Consider the following 22,542-nt stretch of genomic DNA (forward strand, 5'->3'; position numbering starts at 1 on the left):
TTGTTGGTGGGCCACTGGGGTGGTCAATCGCCTTTTTTTTACCACTATATCACTGGGAAGAAAACCCTGGCTCTGTGATATCAGCTTTGCATTGATCTGTCTCTGTCTGCCTGTCTCTCTCTACGTTTTTCATTCTCATTCACCTCACTGTTTTTGATTGAATGTAAATAATTGTATTTGTGGTGTTTCAAACTGTAGTGTTGATTCTGTAATTTGTAGTTCATTACATTTTTGCTGATTTAATTTTTGTATTTGTTGTATTGTTGTCCTCAGGGCGCCATTGTAAATGAGACACTGGTCTCAATGGGTTTCCCTAAATAAGTAAAAGTTCAATAAAGAAAAAAAATACTGTAAATCTCACTTGGCGTTTTAATATAATTCTCAATGCTAATCTCTTGTTATAATCTCCCTTCCACCCCGTTAATCTCACTTTGTTGTAATCTTAATCTGGTTTATTTGCTCTCACCCTCTGTCTTGGTTTCTCTCCATTTTAATCTGTTTTGTCTAAATAAAATGGCTTTTATAGAATTACACCACTGTTTCTTTAATCTCACTCTGCTTTTCACAATCTACATCTCACTTTCCCTTCTGTAGTCTCGTTAGCACCCCTTTTCCTGTGAAACTCCTGCTTTAACATAATCTCCCTTTGTCAAAATGAGTTTCATAATATGTTTCTGTGCGAGCGTGTGTACATACATGTCTGTGTGTGTACATACATGTCTGTGTGTGTACGTACATGTCTGTGAGCCTGTTTGTGTGTGTGTGTGTGTGCAGGTGCCGGAAGGTGTGACGGTGTTGATGAGTGCCTCCCGTAGTGCCTACTCCAAGCAGGACAGGGTGTTCCAGTTCTCCATGGAGTACCCCGTCCCAGCCTACCTGGTGGCACTGGTGGCAGGAGACCTGCAGCACGTCGACATCGGCCCCAGGTCAGTGGGAGTGACCTGACCTAGATCCAGTACATGAATATTAAAGCAACAGTATTTCCCATCCCTTCACTGATTTGAAAAGAAATGACTGGCATATATAGTGGACACTCCAACTAGCCAATGCCTCCACCAATCCAAAGCTTTAAGATTTGTGAGAAGTAGTGAATGAGGAGTGTAGACTTCAGGAGAAAGATAATGTATTAGAGATATTATTGCGATGCAACCTTTGTCATGAATGTGTCTAACTCCAGACCTTGAGGCCTGCAGTTACTGTTGGTTGTCGTTCCTCCCTTACCTTTAATTGATAAACTAAGTCATTGATTAGCGAGGAAGTCCACACACCATTGTTCCTGAGGTCTAAATCGGACACCAATATAAAGGAAAGAACAACATCCAGCTGACACTGTGGCACTCCAGGACTTGAGTTTGACGCCCCTGTACTGGTGCTATGCTTCTACATATTATCATGTGTCAATGTCCAGACCTTCACATAGTTGCCATAGTGACCTAATCAGCAGCATCACATGAGATTTTCACATGCAAGGGGCCGATTCCACGCCAGCGTGGGCGGGAAATATTTTTGGTATCTCAGATTGTTCTGGCAATTCTCACATAAAAACTTAATTGGGAGGAAGGATGTTCAATATGCTTTTTACATCTGTATCACAAACCATTTTTTTTTTTTAAATCATGATGTAAGTGGCATTTTAGACCGATACATGCCTCCTGTAAGACCCTATGATCTGTGAACCATACATGATACAGACAACATCTTGGAGTCAATATACTCCTTATAGTGTGCTCTAAAATATGGAGTATGTCTAGATCCTGAAATGTTTCACATAAATGTATTCAACTTTTTAAAAATAGGAACATCTCAACTACCCGTTTTGATTTTGTTAATTTTTAGACATATTGTTTAAAAAGATAAACTCTACAAGTACATCACATTTCCAGAGTGGGCTGGTGTGGAATCACCCAACTAGCATGTAATTTTTATTATCTATCTATAGGGGAAATGTTTCACCTCACTAGGAACCAAATGGAAGCAAATGGTCCGAAACTGGGAAGGACCTACCTGAACTTGTACAATAAGAAACGTTTTTGTTGCAAAGGTTTTTGCTATGGTTTGCACTAATGAATACATCCCTGTTATCTTCCTCTGGCAGGAGCCGGGTTTGGGCAGAGCCGTGTATACTGACCTGTGCTGTGAGCAAGCTAGGGGGTAGCGTGGAGCGTTGGCTGAATGTGGCCGAGGACCTCTTCGGACCCTATGTGTGGGGAAGGTTAGAGCAATATATTTATTTTTGCCTCACACAAGAATCTCAACATCAAATATAGAACAATGCATGAGGGTACAGGTCAAGTTTTTGTGACATACTTATGCATACACACACTTCAGATACTCTGTCTCAAGGCCTGGGTGAGTTGGAGTGTTTATGTTTATCCACGGCCTCTGTAGTATTTGGTCGAGTTGATTTGGTTAGCTAGCCATACCAATTAATAATATAGAGTACAGACAGAACACACACAATCCCCAAAATACACTTAAGTGCCAAATTCACATGGGTAGACAGTCTTCAGATTGAAATTGTACAGTGTTCGCAGTTACCGATACAAATTCTCCATATCTACAAGTTTACATGAATTGTTAACTTTACAGGGCTTTTAAGTCATGCTAGGGAGAGGGAAGATGGAACTGAAACCATACAAAACATGCTATAAAAGAGAACAAACCAGAAAACTGTCCCACTCAGTCAATTGAGGAGGTACATTTCATGTCAAAAAGTTCTGTTTTGTCCTAATGAGAGTTGTACAATTCATAAATTGAATTTTAATGCACTTCCCTGTCTGCGTCCCAAATGGCACCGTATTCCCTATATAGTGCACTACTTTCACCCTATTCCTTGTATAGTGCACTTCGTTTGACATCAAAAGTATTGCACCCTATAAGGAAGAGTGTGTAATTTGGTAAGCAGCCCTGAATTGACCACATGACAACCCTCGTATCATTCCGCCACCCTGGTCACACACAGGTACGACATAGTGTTCCTGCCTCCGTCGTTCCCCATCGTGGCCATGGAGAACCCCTGCCTCACCTTCATCATCTCCTCCATCCTGGAGAGCCGGGAGTTCCTGCTGATCGACGTCATCCACGAGATTGCCCATGGCTGGTTCGGCAACGCGGTCACCAACGCCACCTGGGAAGAGATGTGGCTGAGCGAGGGACTGGCCACCTACGCACAGAGACGCATCACTACCGAGGCCTACGGTGTGTATACATACGCACGCTCACACACACACCTAGGCACAAAGGCATATATATATATATATATAAGTTATATATATATATATATATATATATATACATATATATAAGTTTTATATATATATATGTTATATTAATATAAAAATATATATATATAACTTAAGAACAAATTCTTATTTACAATGATGGCCTACCGGGGAACAGTGGGTAAACTGCCTTGTTCAGGCGCAGAACAATCAATGTTTACCTTGTCATCTCGGGGATTTGATCCAGCAACCTTTCGGTTACTGGCCCAATGCTCTAACCACTAGGCTACCTGCCGCACCACGTGGTGCATATGGTGTGTATATATAGCATACACACCTAAGTACAGAGGTGTATCACTACACACACACACACACACACACACACACATGCCAACAGCTAATCCCTCGTCCCTGTGTTTCCCAAGGTGAGGCCTTCACCTGTCTGGAGACGGTGTTCCGTCTAGACGCCCTGCACAGACAGATGCGTCTCCTAGGAGACAACAACCCTGTCAGCAAGCTGCAGGTCAAATTTGAGCCAGGTACGGGTGAAAGATGGATAAACGCACGCACACACACAAATAGTCTGTAATTGTGCTTCACAAATAAAATGTTATTTTTTAAAATGAGGACTACTCTGTTTTCTTGTCTTTCATTCTCTCTCCCTCATCTGTTTCTTTTCTTCCCTTAGGTATTAATCCCAGTAGTCTGATGAACTTGTTCACTTATGAGAAAGGCTTTTGCTTCGTCTCGTACCTCTCTCAACTCTGTGGCAATGTCAAGCGCTTCGACAGCTTCCTGAGGGTAAGAGCATGAACACACAGATACACACACACACACACACACACACACACACACACACACACACACACACACACACACACACACACAGACACAGACACACCACATCACTTGAAAGTGTGTCATGTTCTCTCAGGCCTACATAGAGCAGTTTAAGTTCAGCAGTGTTGTGGCCCAGGACCTGCTCGATTTCTTCTTGGGCTTCTTCCCGGAGCTGAAGGAGAGCTGTGTGGCACAGAGAGAGGGTGAGTCTGTCACTCACATTACCAGTTCATGGGAAAAGGACATTTACATCCACCCAACTTGTTCAAGTGCTGGATAGCATTGTCAAATTATTCTCTGTTTTTGTGTGAACCCACAGAACTGAAAAGGTACATACCTGTTCCTCTCTCTTCTTCTCCCTCTCAGGGTTGGAGTTTGAGCGGTGGCTGAACGGTTGTGGCCCCCCTCTGTGCGAACCGGACCTCTCGGCCGGGGGGGTTCTGACCGGTCCCGTCCAGAGTCTGTGTGACCTGTGGGCCAGCGAACCCCCGGACCCTGAGGCCATCGCAAACTTTAACCTCTCCTCTTGGAACACCTTCCAGACCGTTCTCTTCCTGGACAGACTGTTGGATCGCTCGCCCCTCTCACACGGTAGGTACCAGACCATGAGCCATATGTATCAAGCGTGTTACTGTAGGAGTGCTGATTTAGGATATGCTTTTCCTTTCAGATAATAATAAGACTTGGAGAGGGGGACCTGATCCTTGATCAGCACTCCTACTCTGAGATGCTTTATTTATATGGGCCCTGGCTTCAAATACATGAGCGCTGTGAATTTCTGCATTTTTTGTGGGACTATTCCATTGGTTCCGTTGTACCAAGTAAAATGTTGCGTAAATCAAGCTACCCCAGAGAGTGATGGGATGTTTGTGTGTGTGTGTCAGATGTTATGGGTCAGTTGTCACGCTGCTACTCGGCCCAGCTGGATGAGATGAACGCTGAGGTGCGGATCCGCTGGCTGCAGATCGTGGTGCGGAACAGCTTCTACCCGGACCTGCCCCGCATCCGCGGCTTCCTGCACAAACACGTGAGTGGTGACTGAACCAGACGGAGAGGGAACGTCCCAAATGGCACCCTATTTCAATTTTTACAAATTGACCGACGTCGGTTCAATTATTTGAATTCCATTTCATTCAGTTTTTTTCTGTGAGCTCAATGTGCAGTTTCTCTAGAGAGAAATCTGAACAAATTCCAAACTGAGCGATGCTGCTGGCAGCGGAATCCAATACAGCAGGGAGTTCTTACTACAATGCAACTCAAATACAAACGCGATGGATATCCCAATGGCCCATCTAATCCCTGATTGTCTGCGAGTGGATTACAAACCCAAATGCAAACGTGGAAAACGCGGTGGAATCGGACAGACTTAAAAAATGTAAGAACAAACTTCCCTTACTTACCACCTTGCTGATTTAATGCCCAGTCACTGAGGGGGAAAGCGAATCTGCGCTTCCAACATGAATATCGGGAGGCCTGTTTGCTGGCATTTACTGAGACTTGGCTGGATGACAGAGTCCCGAACAGAGAAGTGGAGCCGGCCGGCTTCACTCTGGTCAGAGCGGACCGTGATCTGACAGTCTCAGGGTAACTTCACGGTGGGGGCGTCTGCCTGCTTGTCAGGGACCAGTGGTGTAAATGGATCTTCATGTCGGGGGCGTCTGCCTGCTTGTCAGGGACCAGTGGTGTAAATGGATCTTCACGGCGGGGGCGTCTGCCTGCTTGTCAGGGACCAGTGGTGTAAATGGATCTTCACGGCGGGGGCGTCTGCCTGCTTGTCAGGGATCAGTGGTGTAAATGGATCTTCACGGCGGGGGCGTCTGCCTGCTTGTCAGGGACCAGTGGTGTAAATGGATTTTCACGGCGAGGGGCGTCTCCCTGCTTGTCAGGGACCAGTGGTGTAAATGGATCTTCACGGCGAGGGGCGTCTGCCTGCTTGTCAGGGACCAGTGGTGTAAATGGATCTTCACGGCGGGGGCGTCTGCCTGCTTGTCAGGGACCAGTGGTGTAAATGGATCTTCACGGCGGGGGGCGTCTGCCTGCTTGTCAGGGACCAGTGGTGTAAATGGATCTTCACGGCGGGGGGCGTCTGCCTGCTTGTCAGGGACCAGTGGTGTAAATGGATCTTCACGGCGGGGGGCGTCTGCCTGCTTGTCAGGGACCAGTGATGTAAATGGATCCTGGTAAGAGAGAGACTCTGTACCCCCGACGTTGAACTGCTTTCTGTGTCACTGCAACCCTACTATCTGCCCCGTGAGTTCCCCCAATTGTTTGTTACCGTTGTGTACATTCAACCGAAAGCTAATATAACAAAGGCATCACAGAAACTGGAATCCATCTCCCCCGACGCACTCAAATTTATTTTAGGGGATTTTAACAACTGTACCTTGCACAAAGTCCAGCGCACATACCACCAGTATGTGAAATGTCACACTAGGAAAAATAGGACTCTTGATTTGTGCTATGGGACAATACCAAAGGCGTTCTCTGCTACCAACAGACCTCCCCTGGGGACATCAGACCACAATGTGGTCTACCTCAGGCCAATCTACTGTCGGCTCCTGGAGAGGGAGAAACCCACAGTTAAAACTGTCCAGATCTGGAATGACAACAGTATCACTTGTCTCCAGGGGTGTTTTGACTGTACTATATGGGAGGTATTTGAGGACAGCAGCTCTGATCTTGATGAACTCACAGATGTTATTTCAGACTATGTAAACTTCTGTGTTGAGTCAGTTGTGCCTACTAAAACCTGTAAAATCTTCCCTAACAATAAGCCTTGGGTATCAAAACATCTAAAATCACTACTTGATAGGAAGAAGGCAGTTTATGCTGAGGTTGATAGACAGGCTTTAAGAGATGTACAATGTGAGATCAAAAGGCAGATACTGGTGGAGGCATACAAGGAGGCATACAAGCAAAGGGTGGAGAGGACCCTCTCCTCAGGAAACGCAAGGGTGGCCTGGCAAGGGATTAAATCCATGGCTAGTGCCCCCCCACGTAGGCAGGGGAAAAACCGGTGTTGACCTTGGGGGATATGAGGGCCAGAACATGGCTAATGAACTGAATGTTTTCTTCTCAAGATTTGAAATAGACAACTTTGTGTCGGAGGTAAAACAAATGGAAGCATCATTACAAATGTTTGAGAGAGTTGTTAAACAGTCTGATGTTTTAAAGTTGTTCAGGGGATGTAATGCATACAAAAGCCCAGGCCCAGACAAAATAAGTGGACATGTGTTAAAGCACTGTGCTGAACAATTGGCTGGTGTTTTTACAGACATTTTCCAATCCTCCCTCGACCAGCAGCACATGCCAGTATTGTGGAAAAACTCAATAGTTATACCAATTCCTAAAGCATCTAATCCCTCTGTGCTGAATGACTACTGCCCTGTTGCCTTGACATCCTTAGTAATGAAATGCCTTGAGAAACTTGTGAAAAGTCATATTCTCAGTGTCACCCAGAAGCTTCTCGACCCATTTCAGTTTGCCTATCAGCCTAGCAGAGGAGTTGATGATGCCATTCTTACCCTTCTTAACATGGTCTATAGACATCTAGACGGTGCCAAATCCCATGTCAGGGTACTGTTTGTTGACTTTTCTTCTGCCTTCAACACAATCCAGCCTTACATTCTGGCACTAAGACTCATTTGGGACCTCTCCTTAGATGGGGGGCTGGTTTTGTGGCTGTTGGACTTCCTGAGCCAACGCTCACAGCGAGTCAAAATAGGTCCCCACGTGTCGGATATACGCAATACCAACACAGGCTCTCCTCAGGGATGTGTTTTGTCCCCACTCCTGTACATCTTGTACACTAATAGTTGTACTAGTTCCCATACTGACAGACGCCTCGTTAAGTTCGCTGATGACACTGCCTTGATCAGCCTGCTGCATGATGACGAGGAACATCACGGCCCGGTCCTAGATGACTTTGTAGAGTGGTGTGAGGAATCACACTTGGTCCTCAATACCAACAACAGCAAAGAGATGTGCATAGACTTCAGGAAGCGTACAACACCGACCTCTGCAACATCAGAGGTCAGAATATAGAAATTGTAGAGGAATACAAATATCTGGGTGTCCTTTTGGACAATAAGCTTCAGTGGAGTAAATGTACAGACCTGATCTACAAAAAGCCAAGCTGGGGTCTTTTAATGTAGACTGTACTATATTGACTCTGTTTTACAAATCTTTTATTGAGAGTATTTTAACTTTTTGTATTGCTTGTTGGTTTGGCAATGCCACTGTCAGCCAGAGAAATATGTTGAGAAGGATTATTACCACAGCAAGCAAAGTACTTGGAGTCAAACAGACAAGCCTGGATGAAATCTTTAAGGTCAGGGCCCTCCGTAAGGCTCATAAAATCATTTTAGACCCAAGCCACCCCCTGTACCTGGACTTTAAACTACTACCCTCTGGGCGCAGGTATAGGGCACCCCTCAGCAGGAAAAACAGAACTAGACAATAATTTGTGCCAGGTGTGATATCCCTTCTAAATAGCTCGGGCTAATGTTCCCATCGACTCCGTAAGGCCAGCAGGGTAGTCTTTTTTTTTTAAAGTTGTATTTCTTTATTTATTAAAATTATTAAATTTTTTATTGGTATGTAACTTATGAAAGTTGTATTGTCAATTTTGTTTTGTATTTAAACGCCACTTTAAATGTGTACATGACACTGCGGCAAAATTTCCCCATAGGGACAATAAAGTCAGTAAAGTAGTAAGGAGTTGTAGTTTCCAACAGGCCAATATTCTACATACACTACATGACCAAAAGTATATGGACACCTGCTCATCCAACATCTCCTTCCAAAATCATGGGCATTAATATGGAGTTGGTCCTCCTTTGCTGCTATAACAGCCTCCACTCTTCTGGGAAGGTTTTCAACTAGACGTTAGAACATGGCTGCAGGGACTTGCTTCCATTCAGCCACGAGCATTTAGTGAGGTCGGGCACTGATATTGTGCGAATAGTGCCTGGTTCGCAGTCGGCGTTCCAATTCACCCCAAAGGTGTTGAATGGAGTTGAGGTCAGGGCTGTCTGTAGGCCAGTCAAGTTCTTCTACACCAATCTCGACAAACCATTTCTGTATAGACCTCGGTTTGTGCACGGGGGCATTGTCATGCTGAAACAGGTGAAGGACTTCCCCAAACTGTTACCACGTTTTCATCTGGATCTTCGCAACTAGCTAACCTCAATCCCGGGTGACTACTCCTGGTTAGCGTTTCCATCCCGGAGCAAGCACCAATTAGACTGAAGCTAGCCCGGCCAGGGTTCCTGTGCTACCACCGAAGCCCACTCCTGGGCTACAAGATCCGGATCCCTTCTACTGCCGGTACGGGGCACGGAACCCCGCCGATCCTCTACGACTGGAATACTGACAATCTGCCTGAAGATTCCAACAGGCCCCTCAGGCGCGACGTCCGCTGAAGGCCCATTCTGCTAACCGTGGCCTACTAGCTACCTAGAGCTACTTGGAACCCTACTAATTCCACAACTGGTCTATCGACGTCACTGCACGAAGACGAAAAAACAGACTTGCCTCCATCGCGACGTCCTCCAAAGGCTAACTTGCTAGCACCGGTCTGCTAACTGCTAGCTTGCTTGCCCCGGTCTGCTAACTGCTAGCTTGCTTGCCCCGGTCTGCTAACTGCTAGCTTGCCTGCCCCGGTCTGCTAATTGCTAGCCCCGGTCTGCCAACTGCTTGCTTGCTTACCCGGTCTGCTAACTGCTAGCTTGCCAGCCCCGGTCTGCTAACTGCTAAGCTTGCTTAGCCCCGGCCTACTAACTGTTAGCTTGTTAGCATCGGCCTGCTAACTGTCTGAATCGCCGTGTTCCCAGTCAGCCCAAGCACTCACTGGACCCATATGTTCACTTGGCTACGCATGCCTCTCTCTAATATCAATATGCCTCGTCCATTACTGTCCTGGTTAGTGATTACTGTCTTATTTCACTGTAGAGCCTCTAGCCCTGCTCAATATGCCTTAACCAACCGTGTTGTTCCACCTCCTACATATGCGATGACATCACCTGGTTTAAACGTCTCTAGAGACTATATCTCTCTCATCATTACTCAATGCCTAGGTTTACCTCCAATGTACTCACATCCTACCTTACCTTAGTCTGTACACTATGAGTTGAATCTATGCTATCGTGGCCAGAAACCTGCTAGACGGCCAGTTCGTATAGCCTTTAGCCGTACCCTTATCCTACTTCTCCTCTGTTCCTCTGGTGATGTGGAGGTTAATCCAGGTCCTGCAGTGCCTAGCTCCACTCCTACTCCCCAGGTGCTCTCATTTGTTGACTTCTGTAACCGTAAAAGCCTTGGTTTCATGCATGTTAACATTAGAAGCCTACTCCCTAAGTTTGTTTTACTCTCTGCTTTAGCACACTCTCCCAACCCGGATGTCTTAGCCGTGTCTGAATCCTGGCTCAGGAAAACCATCAAAAACCCTGAAATCTCCATCGCTAACTATAACATTTTCCGCCAAGATAGAACTGCCAAAGGGGGCGGTGTTGCAATCTACTGCAAAGATAGCCTGCAGAGTTCTGTATTACTATCCAAGTCTGTACACAAACAATTGGAGCTTCTACTTCTAAAAATGCACCTTTCCAGAAATAAGTCTCTCACTGATGCCGCTTGCTATAGACCTCCCTCTGCCCCCAGCTGTGCCCTCGATACCATATGTGAATTGATTGCCCCCATCTATCTTCTGAGCTCGTGCTACTAGGTGACCTAAACTGGGACATGCTTAACTTCAAGCGTCCCACCCTAGTCAACAGCCAGTGGAATCATGTGGCGCGAAATACAAATACCTCAAATGCTATAACTTCAATTTCTCAAACATATGACTATTTTACACCATTTTAAAGACAAGACTCGTTAATCTAACCACATTGTCCGATTTCAAAAACGCTTTACAGCAAAAGCAAAACATTAGATTATGTCAGGAGAGTACCCTGCCAAAAATAATCACACAGCCATTTTCAAAGCAAGCATATATGTCACAAAAACCAAAACCACAGCTAAATGCAGCACTAACCTTTGATCTTCATCAGATGACACTCCTAGGACATTATGTTATACAATACATGCATGTTTTGTTCAATCAAGTTCATATTTATAGCAAAAAACAGCTTTTTACATTAGCATGTGATGTTCAGAACTAGCATACCCACTGAAAACTTCCGGTGACTTTACTAAATTACTCATGATAAACGTTCACAAAATACACAACAAATATTTTAAGAATTATAGATACAGAACTCCTTTATGCAATCGCGGTGTCAGATTCTAAAATAGCTTTTCGGCGAAAGCACATTTTGCAATATTCTGAGTACATAGCTCGGCCATCACGGCTAGCTATTTTGATACCCACCAAGTTTGGGACTCACTAAACTCAGAATTACTATTAGAAAAATTGGATTACCTTTGCTGTTCTTCGTCAGAATGCACTCCCAGGACTTCTACTTCAACAACAAATGTTGTTTTGGTTCCAAATAATCCATAGTTATTTTCAAATAGCTCCGTTTTGTTCGTGCGTTGAGGTCACACTCCGAAGGGTGACGCGCGAGCGCATTTCGTGACAAAAAATGTCAAAATATTCCATTACCGTACTTAGAAGCATGTCAAACGCTGTTTAAAATACATTTTTATGCTATTTTTCTCGTAAAATAGTGATAATATTCCAACCGGGCAACGTTGTATTCATTCAAAGGCTGAAAGAGAAAAAATGGAGAATTCTCGTGAACGCGCATCTCAGTCTCACTGTCCCCAGGCTGACCACTCACAAACAGAGCTGTTGTACTTTGCCCAGAGACAGCAGACACCCCATTCCACTTTCTGGCGGCTTTAGAGAGCCAATGGGAGCCTTAGAAAGTGCCACGTTACAGCACAGATGCTGTATTTTCGATAGAGATGCAACAGAAGGACAACAAATTGTCAGACAGGGCACTTCCTGTATGGAACCTTCTCAGGTTTAGGCCTGCCATATGAGTTCTGTTATACTCACAGACACCATTCAAACAGTTTTAGAAACGTTAGAGTGTTTTCTATCCAAATCTACTAATTATATGCATATTCTCGTTTCTGGGCAAGAGTAGTAACCAGTTTAAATCGGGTACGTTTTTTTTTCCGGACGTGCAAATACTGCCCCCTAGCCCCAACAGGTTTTAACACCCCGCCATCCTACAATCTAAACTTGATGCCCTCAATCTCACACAAATTATCAATGAACCTACCAGGTACAACCCCAAATACGTAAACACTGGCACCCTCATAGATGTCGTCCTAACTAACTCGCCCTCCAAATACACCTCTGCTGTTTTCAATCAAGATCTCAGCGATCGCTGCCTCATTGCCTGCATCCGTAATGGGTCTGCGACCAAACGACGACCCCTTATCACTGTCAAACACTCCCTAAAACACTTCTGCGTGCAGGCCTTTCTAATCGACCTGGCCGGGGTATCCTGGAATGACATTGACCTCATCCCGTCAGTAGATGATGCCTGGCTATTCTTTAAAAGTGCCTTCCTCACCATCTTAAATAAGCATGCCCCAAAAATTTGAACTAGGAATAGATATAGTCCTTGGTTCACTTCATACCTGTCTGCCCTTGACCAGCACAAAAACATCTGTGGTGTTCTGCATTAGCATCGAATAGCCCCCGTGATATGCAACTTTTCAGGGAAGTTAGGAACAAATATACACAGGCAGTTAGAAAAGCTAAGGCTAGCTTTTTCAAACAGAAATTTGCATCCTGTAGTACTAACTCAAAAAGTTCTGGGACACTGTAAAGTCCATGGAGAATAAGAGCACCTCCTCTCAGCTGCCCACTGCTCTGAGGCTAGGAAACACTGTTACCACTGATAAATCCACTATAATTGAGAATTTCAATAAGCATTTCTCTACGGCTGAACATGCTTTCCACCTTGCTACCCCTACCCCGATCAACTGCCCGGCACCCTCCACAGCAACCCGCCAAAGCCCCCACCATTTCTCCTTCACCCAAATCCAGATAGCTGATGTTCTGAAAGAGCTGCAAAATCTGGACCCATACAAATCAGCCGGGCTAAACAATCTGGACCCTCTCTTTCTAAAATTATCTGCAGAAATTGTTGCAACCCCTATTACTAGCCTGTTCAACCTCTCTTTCGTATCGTCTGAGATTCCCAAAGATTGGAAAGCTGCTGCGGTCATCCCCCTCTTCAAAGGGGGTGACACTCTAGACCCAAACTGCTACAGACCTATATCTATCCTACCCTGTCTTTTAAAGGTCTTTCGAAAGCCAAGTTAACAAACAGATTACCGACCATTTCGAATCCCACTGTACCCTCTCCGCTATGCAATCTGGTTTCAGAGCTGGTCATGGGTGTACCTCAGCCACGCTCAAGGTCCTAAACCACATCATAACCGCCATCGATAAGAGACATTACTGTGCAGCCGTATTCATCGACCTGGCCAAGGCTTTCGACTCTGTCAATCACCACATTCTTATTGGCAGACTCGACAGCCTTGGTTTCTCAAATGATTGCCTCGCCTGGTTTACCAACTACTTCTCTGATAGAGTTCAGTGTGTCAAATCGGAGGGCCTGTTGTCCGGACCTCTGGCAGTCTCTATCGGTGTGCCACAGGGTTCAATTCTCGGGCCGACTCTCTTCTCTGTATCCATCAATGATGTTGCTCTTGCTGCTGCTGATTTTCTGATCCACCTCTATGCAGACGACACCATTCTGTATACTTCTGGCCCCTCTTTGACACTGTGTTACCTAACCTCCAGACGAGCTTCAATGCCATACAACTCTCCTTCCGTGGCCTCCAACTGCTCTTAAACGCAAGTAAAACTAAATGCATGCTCTTCAATCGATCACTGCCCGCACCTGCTCGGCCGTCCAGCATCACTACTCTGGATGGCTCTGACTTAGAATATGTGGACAACTACAAATATCCGGGTGTCTGGTTAGACTGTAAACTCTCCTTCCAGACTCACATTAAGCACCTCCAATCCAAAATTAAATCTAGAATCGGCCTCCTATATTGCAACAAAGCATCCTTCACTCATGCTGCCAAACATACCCTCGTAAAACTGACCATCCTACCGATCCTCGACTTCGGTGATGTCATCTATAAAATAGCCTCCAACACTCTACTCAACAAACTGGATGCAGTCTATCACAGTGCCATCCGTTTTGTCACCAAAGCCCCATACACTACCCACCATTGCGACCTATACGCTCTCGTTGGTTGGCCCTCGCTTCATACTCGTCGCCAAACCCACTGGCTACAGGTTATCTACAAGTCTCTGCTAGGTAAAGCTCAGCCTTATCTCAGCTCACTGGTCACCATAGCAGCACCCACTCGTAGCACGCGCTCCAGCAGGTATATTTCACTGATCACCCCCAAAACCAATTCCTCCTTTGGTCGTCTTTCCTTCCAGTTCTCTGCTGCCAATGACTGGAAAGAACTGCAAAAATCTCTGAAGCTGGAGACTCATATCTCCCTCACTATCTTTAAGCACCAGCTGTCAGAGCAGCTCACAGATCACTGCACCTGTACATAGCCCATCTGTAATCAGCCCATCTATCTACCTACCTCATCCCTATACTGTATTTATTTATTTATCTTGCTCCTTTGCACCCCAGTATCTCTACTTGCATCTTCTGCACATCTACCATTGCAGTGTTTAATTGCTATATTGTAATTACTTCGCCACAATGGCCTATTTATTGCCTTAACATACCTCATTTGCACTCACTGTATATATACTTTTTCTTTTCTTTTGTTCTACTGTATTATTGACTATGTTTTGTTTATTCCATGTGTAACTGTGTTGTTGTTGTATGTGTCAAATTACTATGCTTTATCTTGGCCAGGTCGCAGTTGCAAATGAGAACTTGTTCTCAACTAGCCTACCTGGTTAAATAAAGGTGAAATAAAAAATAAATTAAAAAAAGTTGGACGCAAATAATCTTCTAGAATGGCATTGTATGCTGTAGTGTTAAGATTTCCCTTCACTGGGACTAAGGGGCTTAGCTAGACCCATAAAAAACATTATTTTTCCTCCACCAATCTTTAGATTTGGCACTATGCATTCGGGCAGGTAGCGTTCATCCGCCAAACCCAGATTCGTCTGTCGGATTGTCAGATTTTGAAGCATGATTTATCACTCCAGAACGCGTTACCAGAGTCTATTGGCGGCGAGCTTTACACCACTCCAGCCAACGCTTGGCATTGCACATGGTGATCTTAGGCTTGTGTGCGGCTGCCCCGCCATGGAAACCCATTTCATGATGCTCCCGTCGAACAGTTGTTATGTTGACGTTGCTTCCAGAGGCAGTTTGGAACTCGGTAGTGAGTGTTGCAACTGAGGACAGACGATTTTTACTCACTCGGCGGTCCTGTTCTGTGAGCTTGTGTGGCCTACCACTTCGCGGCTGAGCCGTTCTTGCTACTAGACGTTTCCACTTCACAATAACAACACTTACAGTTGACCGGGGCAGCTCTAGCAGGGCAGACATTTGATGAACTGACTTGTTGGAAAGGTGGCATCCTATGACGTTGCCACGTTGAAGTCACTTAGCTCTTTAGTAAGGCCACTCTACTGCCAATATTTATCTATGGAGATGTGATGACTGTGTCCTCAATTTTATACACCTGTCACCAGAGGTGCAACTTTGGTTTCAGAAGTGGGGGGGACATAATAATAATAATAATATACAGTACCATTCGAAAGTTTGAACACACCTACTCATTCAAGGGTTTTTCTTTATTTGTACTATTTTCTACATTGTAGAATAATAAGACATCAAAACTATGAAATCATGTAGTAACCAAAAAACTGTTAAACAAATCTAAATATATTTTAGATTATTCAAAGTAGCCACCCTTTGCCTTGATGACGGCTTTGTACACACTTGGCATTCTCTCAACCAGCTTCATGAGGTAGTCACCTGGAATGAATTTCAATTAACAGGTGTGCCTTGTTATAAGTTAAATAGTGGAATTTATTTCCTTAATGTGTTTGAGCCAATCAGTTGTGTTGTGATAAGGTAGGGATGGTATACAGAAGACAGCCCTATTTGGTAAAAGACCAAGTCCATATTTGGCAAGAACAGTTCAAATAAGCAAAGAGAAACCATCATTACTTTAAGACATGAAGGTCAGTCAATGCGGAAAATTTCAAGAACAGTTGCAAAAACCATCAAGCGCTATGAAAAAACTGGCTCTCATGAGGACCGCCTCTGGAAAGGAAGACCCAGAGTTAACTCTGCTGCAGAGGATAAGTTCATTAGAGTTAACTGCACTTCAGACTGCAGCCCAAATAAATGCTCAAGTAACAGACACATCTCAACATCAACTGTGCAGAGGAGACTGCGTGAATCAGGCCTTCATGGTTGATTTTGCTGCAAAGAAACCACTACTAAAGGACACCAATAAGAAGAGACTTGATTGGGCCAAGAAACACGAGCAATGGACATTAGAATGGTGGAAATCTGTCCTTTTTGATATATCCAAATTTGATATTTTTGGTTCCAACTGCCGTGTCTTTGTGAGACCCAGAGTAGGTGAATGGATGATCTCCACATTTGCGGTCCCTACCGTGAAGCATGGAGGTGTGATTGTGTGGGGTGCTTTGCTGGTGACACTCAGTGATTTATTTAGAATTCAAGGCACACTTAACCAGCATGGCTACCACAGCATTCTGCAGCGATACGCCATCCCATCTGGTTTGCGCTTAGTGCCGCTATTATTTGTTTTTCAACAGGACAATGACCCAAGTCACACCTCCAGGCTGTGTAAGGGCTATTTGACCAAGAAGGAGAGTTGCATCACTCCAGATGACCAACCCAATTCAGATGGTTTGGGATGAGTTGGACCGCAGAGTGAAGGAAAAGCAGCCAACAACTCCTTCATGACTGTTGGAAAAGCATTCCTCATGAAGCTGGTTGAGAGAATGCCAAGAGTGTGCAAAGCGGTCATCAAGGCAAAGGGTGGCTACTTTTAAAAATCTCAAATATAAAATATATTTAGATTTGTTTAACACTTTTTTGGTTAATACATGATTCCATATGTGTCATGTCATAGTTTTGATGTCTTCACTAGTATTCTACAATGTAGAAAATAGTAAAAATAAGGAAAACCCTTGAATGAGTAGGTGTGTCCAGTCGGCTCAACACTCCAAACATCCTTCCCGACCAATTGGAGCCGTCCGCATGGTCCTAAAGCACACCATTGCTTAGTTTTGTATCACATTCCAATGATAAAAGTGGGGTGGACAAAAATGCAATTTCAGAATGTTTAAGCAGCGCCAGTGACAGTTGTGCCCTTGCCCGTCAGCAACGGGTGTGGCTGAAGTAGCCAAATCCACTCATTTGAAGGGGTGTCCACAGTTTAGCGCAGTAAAGGTAATTAACTACAATGACCATTATCCATTCAAGATCTGTAATTAATTCAATAAGGTAGAATCTGCAGCTAGATTTTTTGTAAGTCATCTAATCGGGCTCCCGAGTGGTGCAGCAGTCTAAGGCACTGCATCTCAGTGCTAGAGATGTCACTACAGACCCTGGTTTGATCCCGGGCTGTATCACAACCGGCTGGGATCGGGCGTCCCATAGGGCAGCGCACAATTGGCCCAACGTCGTCTGGGTTAGGGGAGGGTTTGGCCGGGGTAGGCCGTCAACTGTAAAATAAGAATTTGTTCTTAACTGACTTGCCTAGTTACATAAAGGTTAAAAAAAGACAAATGATAAACATCAGGGTTTTATAGAGTGAGTGGAAAAATAAATACATGTAAGGCAGGACCAAACTCAATCATGGGTCCTACCAGGTGTGCACATTTTAGTTTTTGCACTAGCACAACACAGCTGATTCAAATAATCATAGCTTGATGATACGTTGATTATTTGAATCAGCTGTGTAGTTCTAAGGCAAAAACCAAAACATGCACCCCTGGGAGGCCCCAGGACCGAGTTTGTATTTATTTTTCCACTCACTCTATTACTGTGCAATTACTGATTTACTATGTAACAACATGTTAATACAATAGTGACTACACAGACTTTTCACCTAATCATCTCGGGGATTCGAACCAACGACCTTTCGGTTACTGGTCCTTGTCCAACCCTCTTAACCTCTAGGCTACCTGCCGCGCCAAATGAAATAAATGTAATGAGAGTATTAAAGGGGAGGGATGGGGATGGAGGGAAGATGTAAACTAATGCTTTCTAGAAGATTGACTTAGATTACACTATTCTCCATTCAGAAACAAATTTTGGATTAAATGTAGCGTTTATTTATTAAAATGTAACTTTAAATGTATTACAACAACACACATCCCTTCATTTTCAGTTGAGCCTTTTCTTAAAAAATGCAAGCCGAGTGACCCAGGCCATTCACTCCAGTTTTAGGAACTCAAAGCAGAAGCAGTGAAATTACCACTATCATGCAGGCTGTGGACACTTAAGTATTTCTTTGTATGAGTGTAAATTTACAACTGCGACCTGGCCAAGATAAAGCAAAGCAGTGCGACAAAAACAACAACACAGAGTTAGACATGGGATAAACAAACGTACAGTCAATAACACAATAGAACAAATCTGTATACAGTGTGTGCAAATTAAGTAAGGAGGTAAAGCAATAAATAGGCCAATAGTGGCGAAGGAATTACAATTTAGCAATTTACACTGGAGTGATATATGTGCAGATGAGGATGTGCAAGTAGAAATACTGGTGTACAAAGCAGAGCAGAAAAACATATGGGGATGAGGTACAGTTGAAGTCGGAGGTTTATATACACCTTAGCCAAATACATTTACAATTTCTGACATTTAATTCCAGTAAAAATTCCCTGTTTTAGGTCAGTTAGGATCACCACTTTATTTTATGAATGTGAAATGTCAGAATAATAGTAGAGAGAGTGCTTTATTTCAGCTATTATTTCTTTCATCACATGCCCAGTGGGTCAGAAGTTTACATACACTCAATTAGTATTTGGTAGCATTGCCTTTTAAATTGTTTAACTTGGGTCAAACGTTTCGGGTACCCTTCCACAACATCCCACAATAAGTTGGGTGAATTTTGGCCAATTCTTCCTGACAGAGATGGTGTAACTGAGTCAGGTTTGTAGGCCGTCTTGCTCGCACACGCTTTTTCATTTCTGCCCACAAATCTTCTATGGAATTAAGGTCAGGGCTTTGTGATGGCCACTCCAATACCTTGACTTTGTTGTCCTTAAGCCATTTTGCCATAGCCTTGGAAGTATGTTTGGAGTCATTGTCCATTTGGAAGACCCATTTGCGACCAAGGTTTAACTTCCTGACTGATGTCTTGAGATGTTGCTTTAATATATCCACATAATTTTCCTCCTCATGATGCCATCTATTTTGTGAAGTGCACAAGTCCCTCCTGCAGCAAAGCACCCCCACAACATGATACTGCCACACTTGTGCTTCACGGTTGGGATGATGTTTTTCTGCTTGCAAGCCTCCCCCTTTTTCCTCCAAACATAATGATGGTCATTATGGCCAAACAGTTATATTTTTGTTTCATCAGACCAGAGGACATTTCTCCAAAAAGTACAATCTTTTTCCCCATGGGCAGTTGCAAACCGTAGTCTGGCTTTTTTATGGAGGTTTTGGAGCAGTGGCTTCTTCCTTGCTGAGCGGCCTTTCAGGTTATGTCGATATAGGACTTGCTTTACTGTGGATATAGATTATTTTGTACCTGTGTCCTCCAGCATCTTCACAAGGTCCTTTGCTGTTGTTCTGGGATTGATTTGTAGTTTTTGCACCAAAGTACGTTCATCTCTAGGAGACAGGACGCGTCTCTTTCCTGAGCGGTATGACGGCTGCGTGGTCCCATGGTGTTAATACTTGCATACTATTGTTTGTACAGATGAATGTGATACCTTCAGGTGTTTCAGAAGCTTCTAAAGCCATGACATCCTTTTCTGGAATTCTCCAAGCTGTTTAAAGGCACAGTCAACTTAGTGTATGTGAACTTCTGACCCACTGGAATTGTGATACAGTAAATTATAAGTGAAATAATCTGTCCTAACCGACTTGCCAAAACTATAGTTTGTTAACAAGAAATTTGTGGAGTGGTTGAAAAACAAGTTTTTAATTACTCCAACCTGAGTGTATGTAAACTTCCGACTTCAACTGTAGGTAGATGGTTGGATGGGCAATTTACAGATGGGCTGTGTACAGCTGCAGTGATCAGTAAGCTGCTCTGACAGCTGACACTTAAAGTTAGTGAGGGAGGTATAAGTCTCCAACTTCAGGGATTTTTGCAATTCGTTCCAGTCATTTTGCAGCAGAGAACTGGAAGGAAAGGCGGCGTTGAATTTGGGGATGACCAGTGAAGTATACCTGCTGGAGCGCGTGCTACGGGTGGGTGTTGCTATGGTGACCAGTGAGATGAGATAAGGCGGAGCTTTACCGAGCAAAGACTTAGATTACCTGGAGCCAGTGGGTTTGGCAATGAATATGTGGCGAGGACCAGCCAACGAGAGCATACAGGTCACAGTGGTGGGTAGTATATGGGCTTTGGTGTCAAAACGGATGGCACTGTGATAGACTGCATCCGATTTGCTAAGTAGAGTGTTGGAGGCTGTTTTGTAAATAACATCGCCGAAGTCAAGGATCGGTAGGATAGTCAGTTTTATGAGGGTATGTTTGGCAGCATGAGTGAAGGAGGCTTTGTTTTGAAATAGGAAGCTGATTCTAGATTTAACTTTGGATTGGAGATTGGAGTCTGGAAGGAGAGTATAGTCTAACCAGACACCTAGGTATTTATAGTTGCCCACATATTCTTAGTCAGAACCGTCCAAAGTAGTGATGCTTTTCGGGCGGGTGGGTGCGGGCAGCGAACGGTTGAAAAGCATGTATTTAGTTTTATTTGCATTTAAGAGCAGTTGGAGCCACGGAAGGAGTGTTGAATGGCGTTGAAGCTCGTTTGGAGGTTTGTTAACACAGTGTCCAAAGAAGGGCCAGATGTATACAGAATGGTGTCATCTGCGTAGAGGTGGCTCAAAGAATCACCAGCAGCAAGAGCAACATCATTGATATATACAGAGAAAAGAGTCGGCCCGAGAATTGAACCCTGTGGCACACCCATAGACTGCCAGAGGTCCGGACAACAGGCCCTCTGATTTCACACACTGAACTCTATCTGAGTAGTTAGTAAACCAGGCGAGGCAGTCATTAGAGAAACCAAGGCTGTTGATAAGAATACGGTGATTGACAGAGTCGAAAGCCTTGGCCAGGTCGATGAAGACGGCTGCACAGTACTGTCTTTTATCGATGGCGGTTATGATATCGTTTAGTACCTTGAGCGTGGCTGAGGTGCACCCGTGACCAGCTCAGAAACCAGATTAGCGCATAGCGGAGAAGGTACGGTGGGATTCGAAATGGTCAGTGTTCTGTTTGTTCACTTGGCTTTCGAAGACTTTTTAGAAAGGCAGGGCAGGAATTATTTAAATCAATAGGGACGTCTCCCACTCTGCAAAAGTTAGGAGTATAGTGGAGCAGGCCAGACACTCGTGTCATGGCCAAATGACGTCTCCCCTCAGCTGTTAACATTCTCTATAAGGGTTTGCTGGACTAATCTGTATATAATGACACTGTGTGTAATGCTTGTATGTATGTTGTATGTCTAATATTATAATTTTTTTATGCACTTGCACATCTGTGTCAGCTTTTAGCAGGTGCATGGGAGTCATTTGGTAATATCTTGCCAATATTTTATAAAAATATGTATTCAAGCTTACGTGTCGACCTCCAGGCGGCAGAGTTTTTATGTCACTTTTTACCTTTTACCTACCTGTAAGTGCCAAAGATAAATGACAATTTAAAAAAAAAATGTAACGCACAGCAATACAATTTAAACTTTAGCTGGTATTTTTTATCTCATCAGACGTCGAGGATGTACACGGTCCCGTTGTACGAGGACCTTTGTTCCGGGGTGATGAAGTGCTTTGCAGCTGAGGTGTTCTACCAGACACAGGCCCGCCTCCACCCCAACCTCCGACGGACACTCCAGCAGATCCTGTTCCAGACCAGCGCCTTACCCACTCCCACAGGCTCTGTCCCCTCCCTACAACACCCCACCGCCTCGTCACCCAGCCCCACCCCCAGGGACCAACTGGGGCCCGCCGACCCCCCCACGACTGGTACTATCGCGCTACGTGACGTCAACGTGTCCGCCTGAGCGGCCGGTAGAAGAGAAGAGAGACATACATACACTGTGAGAGAGACAGAGAGAGAGGGGGGTGGCATGTTGAAAAAGGTGAAGAAACATCATCTGTGCTTGACTGAGACTAACAATGAGTGGCAAAGGACCACCGGGTTCATACACATGCACACACAGTTAGACACATATGCACACTGTGTGTGTATAATGCATTCAGAAAGTATTCAGACACCTTGACTTTTTCCACCTTTTGTTACGTTACAGCCTTATTCTAAAATTGTTTCAATTGTTTTTTTTC

At 44.4% G+C, this 22,542-nt stretch overlaps 1 protein-coding gene across 1 annotated transcript in view; it reads left to right on the forward strand.

Annotated features, from left to right (window-relative positions):
• Window positions 1–22,339, forward strand: part of rnpepl1 (arginyl aminopeptidase like 1) — a 44,569-nt gene extending 22,230 nt beyond the window's left edge. Inside the window, exons 3-11 of the mRNA XM_029714348.1 lie at window positions 775–926; window positions 2,096–2,212; window positions 2,963–3,198; window positions 3,647–3,760; window positions 3,910–4,022; window positions 4,156–4,264; window positions 4,428–4,652; window positions 4,946–5,088; window positions 21,969–22,339. Of these exons, the coding sequence (XP_029570208.1) occupies window positions 775–926; window positions 2,096–2,212; window positions 2,963–3,198; window positions 3,647–3,760; window positions 3,910–4,022; window positions 4,156–4,264; window positions 4,428–4,652; window positions 4,946–5,088; window positions 21,969–22,262 (1,503 nt within the window). The 3' untranslated portion in view covers window positions 22,263–22,339. The remainder of the gene's footprint in view (window positions 1–774; window positions 927–2,095; window positions 2,213–2,962; window positions 3,199–3,646; window positions 3,761–3,909; window positions 4,023–4,155; window positions 4,265–4,427; window positions 4,653–4,945; window positions 5,089–21,968) is intronic.
• The last annotated feature ends 203 nt before the right edge of the window (window positions 22,340–22,542 follow it).

The sequence above is a fragment of the Salmo trutta genome, chromosome 26 (assembly GCF_901001165.1).
Source record: "Salmo trutta chromosome 26, fSalTru1.1, whole genome shotgun sequence".
NCBI classification, from domain to species: Eukaryota; Metazoa; Chordata; class Actinopteri; order Salmoniformes; family Salmonidae; genus Salmo; species Salmo trutta.